The sequence below is a fragment of the Nicotiana tabacum genome, chromosome 20 (genome assembly GCF_000715075.1).
Source record: "Nicotiana tabacum cultivar K326 chromosome 20, ASM71507v2, whole genome shotgun sequence".
NCBI lineage: Eukaryota > Viridiplantae > Streptophyta > Magnoliopsida > Solanales > Solanaceae > Nicotiana > Nicotiana tabacum.
In genome coordinates this window covers 5,234,181-5,247,055 of record NC_134099.1, presented here as the reverse complement: position 1 = coordinate 5,247,055, position 12,875 = coordinate 5,234,181, and the positions used below count along the sequence as shown (strand labels likewise).

General features: G+C 37.6%; 1 protein-coding gene across 3 annotated transcripts; it reads left to right on the top strand.

Moving 5' to 3' along the window:
* Window positions 1-521: 521 nt before the first annotated feature.
* On the top strand, window positions 522-8,983 carry LOC107783571 (late blight resistance protein R1-A). Of its 3 annotated transcripts, none has more exons than XM_075241142.1 (3): window positions 588-3,603; window positions 3,700-4,823; window positions 8,731-8,983. In XM_075241142.1, exons 1-2 carry the CDS (start codon window positions 1,061-1,063, stop codon window positions 4,799-4,801), a joined length of 3,645 nt encoding a protein of 1,214 aa, XP_075097243.1. In that variant the 5' UTR covers window positions 588-1,060; the 3' UTR covers window positions 4,802-4,823; window positions 8,731-8,983. The 3 variants fall into 3 exon arrangements, with proteins under 3 accessions (XP_016460043.2, XP_075097243.1, XP_075097242.1); XM_075241141.1 differs by lacking the exon at window positions 8,731-8,983 and adding an exon at window positions 5,134-8,724; XM_016604557.2 differs by lacking the exon at window positions 8,731-8,983 and having other exon boundaries at window positions 522-3,603; window positions 3,700-4,898.
* The last annotated feature ends 3,892 nt before the right edge of the window (window positions 8,984-12,875 follow it).

Here is a 12,875-nt window from a genome sequence, read left to right as displayed (position 1 = left end):
AAATATAAAGAGTAGTCCGGTCCATAAAGCATCACGATTTCATGTAGAATCTCGGTAAGGGCCATATCCCACGGGTGTAATAAGCCGACTACCCTCATACAAGCAGCTGTGGTGCCTTACCGTACCGTAGGCGGATGCATGGTGGCGTTCGTGGTGGTGTTTCAGAATTCCAATATATTGCGTCCAAGATCAGAACGAGCTTGTTGACGAACCACTGTCATCCCATTCTTGAGTGAGAACCATCTTATCCACCGAACTAACTAGAAGCTATCCCTTCCTGTCGAAGCACTAAAAGAAAATGACCGGAAAAGCGGCAGCATAGGAACCACGGGACCCACTAGTAAAGGGAAAATGAAAATGCGCTCTTGCTCACCAGTTGTAAAGGCCTTTCCTTTTTACTTCGGAATTACATGGTAAACTTTATATATATATATATATATATATATATATATATATATATATATATATAATATATATATATATATATATATATAAAATGTTAGTTTCCCAACCACAACAACAACTCAGTATAATTCCATTAGTGGAGTCTGGGGTTAGTGTGTATGCAAACCTTAACCCTGCATTGGGTAGAGAAGTTGTTTCCAATAGACCCCGGCATCCTTCCCTCCAATAACTCTCCACTTTTGCTCTTGGAGTTACTCGAATTCACAAACTCCATTACACCAACCCACCTTGTCAATGATTCATATATTGATCTACTTATCCGTCACTGAATTGTTTATATGTCAATTTGATGGCTGACAGATTGTCGGCACAATTAAAGGAATCCAAGGATATGAAACTATAAGAACTAGGAGTAAAAAATTCCGATTCATACGAGGACACCAGTATGTGTTATGCTAAAATGACAGATGAAAACATTAGCGTCCTGATGAAGATAAAATTCTGAACAAGAGAAAGCCAAAGGGAAGAGAAGAGATTTTTTTTTAAAGGTTGTATCAGTTGTCTGATCTGTGGTTCAACTGCCCTTCTTTCTACACTGTCAAATTCACAACAGTTCTTTTATTACCAACACTTCTGATAAGAAAAAGGAAAAGAGATGTTTCCCCTTGAGGTTGCAAAGGATCAAATCGAGTTCCTTGAAAGGGAGTTGAAATTCCTGGATATTTTCCTCAATTTGCAGAGCTCCAAAGCTGAATGTGACACTTTGGATGTCACACAAAAAGCACAAGCTCTACTTCACGATACTCGAGTTGCTCTCTCCACTCTTAATTTGACCTCTCCAAATTTTTATCCGTCAATCTATCAGATGGAAGATGACATTCGTTTGATCAAGTCGGAAATCAGAGCCAATTACTCCTTTCCGAAAATATCACTGCCACTTTCAGCCAGCAAGAATGGTGTTGCTATTTCCGAAATTGTACCTGAATTCATCGGCACTGTTGTGTGTATTCTCAGTGATTTACTGAGTATTTATGATGGCCGTTCTGTACTTTTTGTTCCGGGACCCATGGAACAAATAGTAGAGGTTTTAGAAGAGTTGAAGTCTCTGAGAGCTTTTGTCTGCTTTGTTGCAAAGAGATGCAAAGAGCCTCAGAGTTGCCATCATGATTTCTTCACTCATATTTTTGTTGTGGCTGGCCATGCAGCCATGCTTGTCTGGTTGAGCTTACCAGGCACTGACAATGGAACTCAAGACTTGGCTTCTGGTGGAATGAATGCTTTGCTTTCTGATCACCTGCGAATGAGGATTAAGCCTATTGAGCCAAGTATCCGCAAGATCTACGTTGATGTTCTGCAAGCTTTAAAGTCAACATCACAATCAGGATGGCGTCCCGATATCCAAAATGAGAATACAACAAACAGTGAAGCTGGCTTTTTGGAGACTGTCCTGCACAACTTGGTGGAGCTGCCAACAATTGGTAATGCTACAGTTGCTTTGAAAGATGAAACATCAAACCTTCAGGAGATGCTCAACTTCTTGCGAGCCAATCTCCCCTGTATTGAATCTCATTTTGAAGATCTCCACATTATGATTATTGATGCTGGAATTCTAGTTTACTCGTTGTATGATGTTGCATCGGCCAAAGTGAGCCAAGCACTTCTTGATTTTCCCGGAAACATTCAGCATTTCAACACTCTGGTTTATCCCATAGTTCAGAAGGTATTCCAATCTAATTTGCCACGGATTCATGGAATAGGCTATGTTGATTTCCTTTTAAGCAACCTGAATGAGTTTCAAGGTCGTTATTCAAAGTCACTTGTTTCTATCAAGAACCAACTTCAAATAATTCAGAAGGAACTTGAGAGCGTGCAACCTTTTCTCAAGGATGTTGCAAAAGAGCTACATAAGCACCACCAAATTCAACATTTGGCTCAGTTAGTGATTGGCACAGCATATGAAGTTGAATATATAGTCGATTCTTTTATCAGCAAAGAAGTTCCCGAGTGCTGTCTTGAGCGTTGGCTCGTTGATATCATAGAGGAAATTGAACTTAACAGTGCAAAAATAGATATTGAATTGAAGAAAACACCTGCAGTTGACATAGCATTACATGATCCCGTGGATGCAGCCGCTGCTCATACATCATCAGAATCTACGTCCCCAAAGAATGAAGAAATCGTGGGCTTTGATCATATCATTTCAGAATTAAGAAAGAAGCTAACTAAAGGATCCCAACAGCTAGACGTCATCTCGATTGTCGGCATGGGCGGACAAGGTAAGACGACATTGGCCAACAAACTCTTTAATGATGACTCAGTTAAATCTCGATTTGATAGTCGGGCGCAATGTTGCGTGTCGCAAGAGTATTCCTGTAGGTCCATTTTATTGGCCATTTTACGTGATCTTTCTTGTGATGACCCTGCTACTAGTGAGTTGTCTACTGAAGATCTACGAGATAAGCTTCAAAAAGTTTGTAAAGTGAAAAGATATCTTATCCTTATCGATGACATTTGGGAAGCTAGTGTGTGGGAAGATTTACAGCCTTGCTTTGCGGATGTTAAAAACGGAAGTCGAATTATTCTAACAACACGACAAGTTGAAGTTGCCAACTCAGCTAGAATTTCTTGTGAGCCCTTTCATCTTCCTATGTTTAAGGAAGATGAAAGTTGGAAATTGCTGAAAGTGAAAGTGTTTGGTAAAGAAGGATGCTCTCCTGATCTTGAAAAAGTTGGGCTAGAAATAGCAAAGAAGTGCGCAGGGCTGCCTCTTTCAATTGTTTTGGTGGCTGGTATTCTCGCAAAGGAAAAGAATGAACGATATTGGAGACAAGTCGCTAAGAATTTAGGTTCCCACATTCAAAGTGACGCAAAGGCTGTAATAGAGCACAGTTATAAACATTTACCCCATCATTTAAAGCCTTGCTTCCTTTATTTTGGAGCATTTTCAGAAGACAAGACGATCAATGTTTCAGACTTGACATGCTTATGGATCGCAGAAGGATTCATAAAAATTGATAAAGAGAAGAGTTTGGAGGATGTAGCATCAGATTACTTGGAGAATCTTATTGGACGAAATCTAGTGAAAATTGCAAAAAGGAGTTCTGATGGCAAGGTCAAAGCATGCCAGATCCATGATCTATTACTTGATTTCTGCAAGGAAACAGCTGAGCAGGAAAAGCTTCTACTCTGCATAGATAGGTAAAACTATAATTTTCTAGTTCTTTGTTTGTTCAATCAATCAAGTATTCCTGTTATATTTGAAATTTTAATCTTATGCTAATTTGATGTTCACAGGTACCAAAGTGCCAATCCTCCACCTGGCATTTACTCACACCGGCAGCTAGCTCAACGTCGCCTGTCCATTTATGCTGACAAGAATTATCTTGCAAAATGGAGTTCGTCTTGCTCACTTGTTGGGTCTGTACTTTGCAGGGATGATATCATAGAATACCTCTCTCCAACCTCGCGCATCTTTCAGAAATTCAAGTTTCTAAAAGTGTTGGATCTGAGGTTCATTGTTGTTGATTCTTTCCCAACAGAGCTGTTTTATTTGAGGTATTTTGCAGTACGAACTGCGAAGAAGTCAATTACATCATGCATAAGTAATCTATGGAACCTTGGGACTTTGATAGTCATAGGGGAAGGGACAGACTTGTCACTACCGTTTACACTCTGGAAGATGTCTAAATTGAGAATTCTGCATATTTGTGACAATGCTTATTTCACCATTAGTGGTGCAGAAGAATTACTTGAGAACTCCTCCAATCTTGACAATTTGGAGACTCTTTCCTGTCCATGTTTTTCTTGTGCGGAGGATGCAGAATTTGTATTGGGAAAGATGCCAAATATTCGGAATCTGAGATGCTCAATTAAGTATCCTAAAGGAAACTTTTGGGTCCTTCAATTGGAATTTCTAGCACAGCTTAAGACGCTCAAGGTTCATTTTGACGTGCATTCAGCCATAGCTGGTGCTTACATCTTCCCCTCAAGTCTCAACAAATTGACTTTGTCCACCATTTCCTGGGGCACTGGTTCAGAGATTGCTATGCTTCCCAATCTTCAGGTACTTAAACTGGTAAATGTTAAGTTTGATAAACGCGAATGGACAGTGAACGACAATGAGTTCCCTAAACTCAAAGTCTTGAAAGTAGTAAACTCTGATAATTTTAAGGAGTGGAATGTCTTGGATGATGCCTTTCCTTGTCTTGAACATTTGACATTGCATAAATGCCAATATCTTAAGGAGATCCCCTCTTGGTTCGCGGAAATCGCTTCTCTCAAGTTTGTTAGGGTAAGGTCTTGCAATGTAGCAGCTCTTGTTGCTTCACTCAAGGAGATCAGGACAATGCAAGTTGAAGATTACCAAAGATCTGAATTCCAGATCATCTTTGGCTAGTAGAATATGGATTGTTTATCAGGTACGCTACCGGTAAAATGCACCTACCACTAAATTCCTTTCTTATATTCTAATATGTTGCTTATACTTTGTTTGACAACTTTTCTTGAGCGTTATTATTTATTTATTTATTTATTGGGGGTACTGTTATATCTTTAACTTGGAAGGGCTATCAATATTTGAAAACGTAAAAAAAAAAATCGATCAACTTATTAAAATCTCTATCTATATATAATTATCTATGAAGTTCCTTCCTGATAACAGCTCTTTGGCCAGGAAAGCGCATATGATTTGGTTGTACTTGTGTTGACTATTATTGTTTGGTTTTACAGACGAGTTGTTGGCTTCCTCCATTCAATGCAAGGAGGAGCCAATAGAGAAGGTATACAAAAGGGGGGAAGAAATACTACATCGACATGCCAATTGATCATCGTATTGAGTAGACATTGACTACAAGAGCACAGTCTGTCATTCATTGATAGATCTAAACAAAATAAATATAAGAATCATTATATTTGAATAATAATTAGAAGAAACATTAGTGTAGGAGAGTAAGTATACATTTCTAAATCAGCCATCTAGTTGAATAGTTGATATGTCGAAAATTATTTCTTATTAAAATGAGAAGAAAACGTTCAGAAATAGTTAAGGCAACTAATGTGATCACAACCCTTAGGGGTTACCCAGTTGGTTTGGAGGGTGGTTATCCATAGGGATGACCTGGGATCGATTCCCCCCTCAATGCTCGCCTTCTGAGTTTGCGCTCACCGCAGAGTGCTCACCCGAAGGGAAGAGGCTCTGACAGAGATTGTAGCGGCTGCGGATTTCTCCTCTTACCAAAAAAACTCATGTGATCACTTAACTCCGTTGTTTTAGGGTTGATGCATTGTGAGATCTAACGAGGCAGAGAAAACAAAAGTGAGGAATCCTATGAAAAATAAAAAACACCATACATAGATAGACACTTTGTTAAACTTGGTCACAATTGTCAATTTGACGCCACTTTCATAAATAGAAAATCTTATGTTTTAAGTTGGCCTACATGATCACTCAATAAGTTTTAAGTGTCAAACTGATACTTGAGGCCAAATTTTAAATGTCCATCCATGTGTTTTGCCAAAATAAAATATAATAAGAGCGACAAACCGAGTCAGACCAGTTATATATACAGAAAAGAAATGGTTGCTGAGTTTGTTTATGCGGAAGAGCATCTAGCAAGTGGAAGAAAATTACTTTAACTCTAATTGAGACGAAAGGAATTTTAAGATTAGATTCAACTTTTTTTTTTAGAAAAACTTAGGAGTGTGTGGAGATAAATATTTAAGTGTATGAATAGCGCCATCAAAATAATTTGGCCCGTTAGGCTGGCCCAAAACCAGCCACTAGCTGAGTTAGACTAGGTTTGGCGTTGTTCTAGGCTTCTAGCCCATTTAAGTGTGGGGCTTTCAGCCCAGCCCAAGTTAGGGCATGGCCTTATGTAAAAAAATTCAGAATATGCACTTTTTGGGTTGAATTTTAATTTTTGACCCCCACTCATGGGCAGAACTTTAAGATCAAAAGTTAAAAGCATTGCTTATGGGGCAAGCAAGTGGCAACACTTGTTAAATTTGAAGTTCTGTCCATGGAAGCAGGAGGGGACGGGCGCAAAAATTTAAGACTATCCACTTTGAAGGCTATTTGTATACTTCATCTGCCTTATGGGGTTGGGTTGGGCTGGGCTGAGACATTAATAGCTTGTTTGGCCTAACTTTAAAAATCAGCTTATTTTGAGAAATATTTTTTCTCAAATGCACTTTTAGTAAGAAGCAGTTTGTGTTTGGCTAATTACTTTAAAAAGTATTTTTGAGCACAATTAGTGTTTGACTAAGCTTCTAAAATATGCTTCAAAGTGAATTTTTCTCAAAAGTATTTTTGGGGAGAAGTTACTTTTTTTCTGCTTCTCTAAAACTGCTTCTGCTTCCACTAAAAAGCATTTTTTCCCTAAAAGCTTGGCCAAACACTTCAACTTTGGAAAAAAAATAACTTTTTATGGAAAAAAATAATACTCTTGGCTTTGGAGAAGCTTGGCCTTACAAGCTATACCATTAAAAAAAAGAGAATAAGACTTAAAATGTAATTATTCTAATTAAACAAGTAGAGGAAAAGTAGATTATTGGATGATTTTAATAGATACAAGACCTATAAGAATTCATTATACAAACTACAACTAATTTAGGTATTACAAATTACGCAACTAAATTATTTACATGTTATTTTATTTATACCCCAATCGAGATTATTGCTATGAATAAAAAGCTAAAAATAGGGAGATTTCCCATATTAGGGGTAACCTCTTTGCTTACCTAAAAACCCTCCAGCACAATTGGCTAGCATTATAATTCATTTTCATTGTTATTTCATCAAAAATCAATTTTAGATTGCATCCAATATATAGTTTATAAGTATGGTATAGTACATAATATGCATAATTAATTTTCCCTGTTAGCTAATATTTGCAAGCTCCACATTCTACTTGGTGTTCATCGAGTAATTGTATCATTTTTGCATATTGGAATACACATATTCTAAAACTTGATAGCCATCAAACCTTTTTATACAATGCATTTCATATTTAAAAGAATTAATATCATAGAAATTCCCTAAACTATCACGTTTTTGTCAGTTTTCTAATTAATTTTTTTGATATCCCCAAAACCTCCTTGAACTATATTTTCCTCGTATTAAAACCCCCTCGTTGCCTTCTTAAAGGTGCATCTATTACACGTTCCTAATTATCTAAAAAACATGTCATGTGGCACCACACGTGGCTACTTAATTCAACCTAACATTCCTCTAAATTATTACTCCCAAAATCCCCTATGAACTATATGTTTCTATATATTAAAACCCCATATTGAATTTTTAGAAGTGCACCTATTGATCTAACTATGTTAACTTATGGTTTGTACTAAATTTTTCATGTAGTTTACTCATGATGTGTTACTCTTGGGTGACTGATTAATTTGAGGAGTTTCGGTCAAGATAATATCTAATGTAATGTGTTAATTTTAGGTTTAATTGTGGTTGTGCTTTATGCGAGACTCCAATTGAATATGTCCTTATTTGCATTCACTTTGCAGTACAACAAAAAAAACTAAAGGCATATAGTGTTGTATTTCTGAAAAATCATCTTATGTTGCATAAACAAGATTACACAAAATAAGATTTAGCAAGTAAAAAAATAACTGGTCAGCAACTACACTTGCTAATTCTAGACTGCACAAACAAGATTCAGGATAATCAACTTTATTCTCTATATTGTATTGGTTTTAATAAAAAGAATTAAATGAGTGTTATTTCAATAATATGTGTAAGACATGAAAGAAGATTAAAACAAGAAAGTGAATAAATTATTTCAGAGGAAACATGTGAGGGAGAAATTTTTTCAGAAGGAATCCTGTAGGCATATAAATTTTATTAAAATTAAATCCATAAAATAATTTGAACTATATTTTAAATTCAAGATATATTGGTCCAAATAAATATTATGCGCTAATATAATTGAATTAATTATATATATCCAATATATATGGATTAAATAAATAAGTCTTAATCTATTGGGTTGGCCTACTTAATTGGGTTAAAGTTATGCGCCCACTTTATTAAGCCCAAGATGTCATCTTCCTAGAGGCCCAGTTTGGTGCCACGTGTTAAATGACGTGGCATGCCAAGTCAAGAGGAAGAGACAATAGGAACGTGCCACGTGTCAAAATAACAAAGCATGACAAGTCACATTAAAAGGCCAACAAAATCGCGCCACATGTGCAAGTGACATGTTCTGGCCAATCAAGGGTGGCCTTGTTGCTCTTCAAACTGATTGGTCGGAAAGAGTTTGTTCTTATCATAACTCTTCCCTCCTACAACTATAAATAAGGGTCTTCATAACTCAGGAAAGCCATCAGAAGTGATAACAAAAGGCAAGAGAGCTCTTATGAATCAAACGCCACAAATTTCTCTACAAGTTTCAAGCTTCAAACAATCAAGTTCAAGTCCAAGTTTAAGAAATCAACTTCAAGTTAAAGAAGGAAGAACAAATCAAGTTCAAGCTCAAGAACGAAAAACAAATCAAGATTCAAGGAGTACGAGTTCAAATCAAAGTTCGTGCTAGTTGAATCCAGGATCATCGTCCGTGGAAAAAATATAGATTCAAGATCAAGCTCAAGGGCCCTTGAATTTATTTACTATTAGAAAGAAGAATCAGAGGATTTATAGAGATTGTAACTCTTAAATATTTGAAATAAAATACTACAATTGTTGCAATATTTTCCGATTTTGATTTTATTTTCTCGATGCAATTTATTGTCTACAAATTCTAGCACGCCCAGTGGGACAATCTCTACCTCTCATCTCAACTTTTCAATCACCAAATTTTAAGAACATCAAAATGGCTTTAAAGAAAATCAACTCCAGTTCAACTTCCACCAAGGCTGCTAATTCCAGGTTCTATGCTGATGTGGAAAACATCCTCGATGTTACCTTTGGAAGCTTCGGACCAGTAATAATGTGCAAAGCAAGCTCGTTAGGACAACAAACACCCCAAGTGACATCCGCATCAACCCCTATTTTCGGATCTTCATCCTCAAAAGGTGCAAGATCTTCCACAAACGCACCTGAAGGAGGAAGCGATGTTGCTGAAAAGATCAAGGAAACTCTTGCTCTTCTTGACCTCTCCGAATCCAAGCACTCTGCTATGAAGGAAGATTATAATGCTTCAAGTGATGGATCCTCCCCACTTACACCACATAGCGTAAGCCAATCAAGGATCAATCTGTGTGAAAATTCATGCTACTCTCCATCGTCCACGACAATCATGCAAGCCGTGGTGACAAACACTTATCTGTGGAGGAGCAGTTGGCAAACTTGACGGAAGCAATCGCTTGCTTGACCAAGTGCATGCAAAATCAATATGCTAGAATCGACAAGCTAACAGATAGTGTGGGAATCTTGATGGAAGAAGAATCTACCCACGCACCTGGCAAGATCCCAGAAGTTCCAGAGAGTGATTCTCCCCAAAGACAAATAGCATCCACTAAGGCTATCCCTGTCTCATCTGAAGGGATGATTCCAATCGATCAATTGAAGGAGTTCATTGAAGGAACCCTTAAGAACAAGTATGAAGTTGCTGCCAAGTCCTCCCTTACATATGCAAAACCGTACACTACAAGGGTCGATATGTTAAAGATGCCTGCTGGTTATCAACCTCCAAAGTTTCAACAGTTTGATGGAAAAGGTAATCCAAAGCAACATATGGCACACTTCGTTGAGACGTGCAACAATACTGGGACTTGTGGAGATTATCTCTTCAAGTAGTTTGTCTGCTCGCTAAAAGAAAATGCTTTTGACTGGTACAGAGACCTCGAGGCTGGATCTATTGATAGCTGGGATCAACTAGAGCAAGAGTTCCTCAATCGCTTTTATAGCACGAGACGTACTGTGAGCATGATAGAACTCACAAATACTCGTCAAGGAAAAAGTAAACCAGTTATCGACTTTATCAATCGTTGGAGGAATGCAAGCCTCAACTGCAAAGAGAGGCTTAGTGAAGCTATTGGCATAGAGATGTGCATCCAAGGCATGCATTGGGGACTCCGCTACATCTTGCAAGGTATCAAGCCTAGCACATTTGAAGAACTTGCGACTCGTGCCCACGACATGGAGTTAAGCATGGCATCCGCTGGAAACAAAAGGCTACCTATATATGAGCCTCGCAAAGGGAACGATAAGCAAGAAGTCAGGAAATGGAGCAAGTTGGTACCGAGATCTAAAAACAAAGAAGCCATGAATGTCAACACATCACCTGTGAAGTTCACAGCGAAGGTGAGCAAGAAGCATAGTACGAAATCCACTTCTTTTCAAGATAAACCAAGTGGGAAGTTGACTCTAAAAGAAATGCAAGAGAAGGAGTACCCATTTCCGGACTCTGATGTGCCAGCAATTTTTGAAGACCTCCTCGAGTTAAATCTCATTGAGCTTCCGGAGATGAAGCGACCAAATAAAGCTTGAAAAACGAATGACCCAAATTACTGCAAATATCACCGACTTGTAAGCCACCCTCTAGAGAAGTGCTTTGTTTTCAAGGACAAAGTTATGGACTTAGCCCGTGAAAAGAAGATTGTGTTTGAAGATGAGAAAGAAAGCGCAAACCAAGTCTATATCACCTTTGGCTCATTCAGTCTAGATGAGTTATGCAGTTTAAAAGAAATCAAAGATGAAGAATTACTGGAGAACAACAAAGTTGAAGACGATCAACCTGATGATGATGAAGGTTAGACTTGGTGACTCGTTGTAGGTGCCATAAAAGGAGCCCACGAAAATAATCAATGGAACAACCAACAAGGAAGATGATGGTAAAAAGACCAATGAAACAGAATCCAGTTAGGCGTTAAAAGAAAGCAAAAGTGGAGATGCACCACCCTCAAAAGCCACGACATCCAGTGACCTTGGAGGATTTCTTTCCATGTTGGTTCCGCATGAAGATTTCCCGTGATGGTATTGAGGCCTTTTATTGCAATGCTGATAAAGGGGAAGAAAAGAGTGATGACCTATCGTTAGGACCATTTTCAAAAAACCCCATCGAGTCTATTCCTCGAGAAGTTAACGCGTGCGAGGAAAAATTTACGTTCACAAATGGACGATCTTCTACTTGGCGACACTCCTCATAACCGCCCATTATACCTGGTTGGCTATATGCATGATGAAAGGGTAAATCGAATTTTGGTTGATGGAGGATCCTCAGTAAACATCTTGCCAATTCACACTATGAAAGAACTTGGTATTCCCATGAATGAACTCTCGGAAAGTCGTGTGATGATCCAAGGATTCAACCAAAGGGGGGGGGGGGGCAAAGATCCATAGGTGCAATTAGGTTGGGAATCACCATTGAAGATATGTAATGAAGTGTATGGCTGCATGTGATCGATGCAAAGACTTCATACAATGTCTTTCTTGGAAGGCCTTGGATACATGAGAATAAATGTGGTTCCATATACCTACCATCAATGTTTGAATACTATGAAGGTGAAGTCGAGAAGAAGATAACTGCTGATGACGAGCCTTTCACCGAGGCTGAGTCTGTTGATACCCAATTTTTCCCTCATATTTCTAATATATATATATATATATATATATATATATATACACACACATACACACACACACACACCTTCAAAATAGTATATTTGCATCATCATCTAGTTTATGAACATTTACAAGCATTTTTCATAATTTTCATAATTTTTAAAGGTTTTAAATCAATTTCTTTCTGTATTTTATTGTATAAATATCCAATAATTATCCTTCAAATTATTTTCATGGTGATTTAATCATCCAAACTAATCATTTATAGCAACATGTATGTTTTAAAATATTTTACTGCAATTTTTCATAATTATATTTGCATTTTAGGCTAATTGCACATTTTTGCAATAATAGCCTATGTTCGTGTATAATTACATTATTTATGCAGAAAATAACTTTTTATATTTTTATAATGTTAAGTTATTACTTTCAATCATTTTAGTACACAAATAATATTTTTGTTATTTACTAATTACTCTTATAAATTATTTATTGATAACATATCAGGTATTTAAATAATAGCCTAATTTTAAACCTATTTTAGGACCTAAAACTACCCAAACCTCAGCCCAATTACCCCATACACTAGCCCAATAACCCCAGAACCAAACCATAGCCAACCCGGTCACTACCCATACTCGCCCAGCCTGTTAAAATCCTGACCGTTGATCTCTAAGATCAACGGTCAACAATCAATCCCCCATCTTATTATCTAACCCCCCAAAAACCCTAACTCATTTTCCTTTACCCGCCGCCCTTGAACTCTCTCAAACTCCCCTTCTCTCTCTGTTAAACTCTAGCCACCGTAACCCCTAATCCTCTCCTATTCCGGATCAAACATGGAATCATCAATCCATGATCTATACGCATATTTTTGGCATCACTTAGTTCTTGCCCTATTTTTGGCAAGAACTACCTCTCAAGAGCGGGCCGATTTACTTTGATTCTGTGAAGATTT

Coding starts and splice junctions, on each gene's coding strand:
- LOC107783571 (XM_075241142.1), top strand. CDS start 1,061: ATGTTTCCCCTTGAGGTTGCAAAGGATCAAATCGAGTTCCTTGAAAGG. Junction 3,604..3,699: donor CTTCTACTCTGCATAGATAG/GTAAAACTATAA, acceptor TGATGTTCACAG/GTACCAAAGTGCCAATCCTC.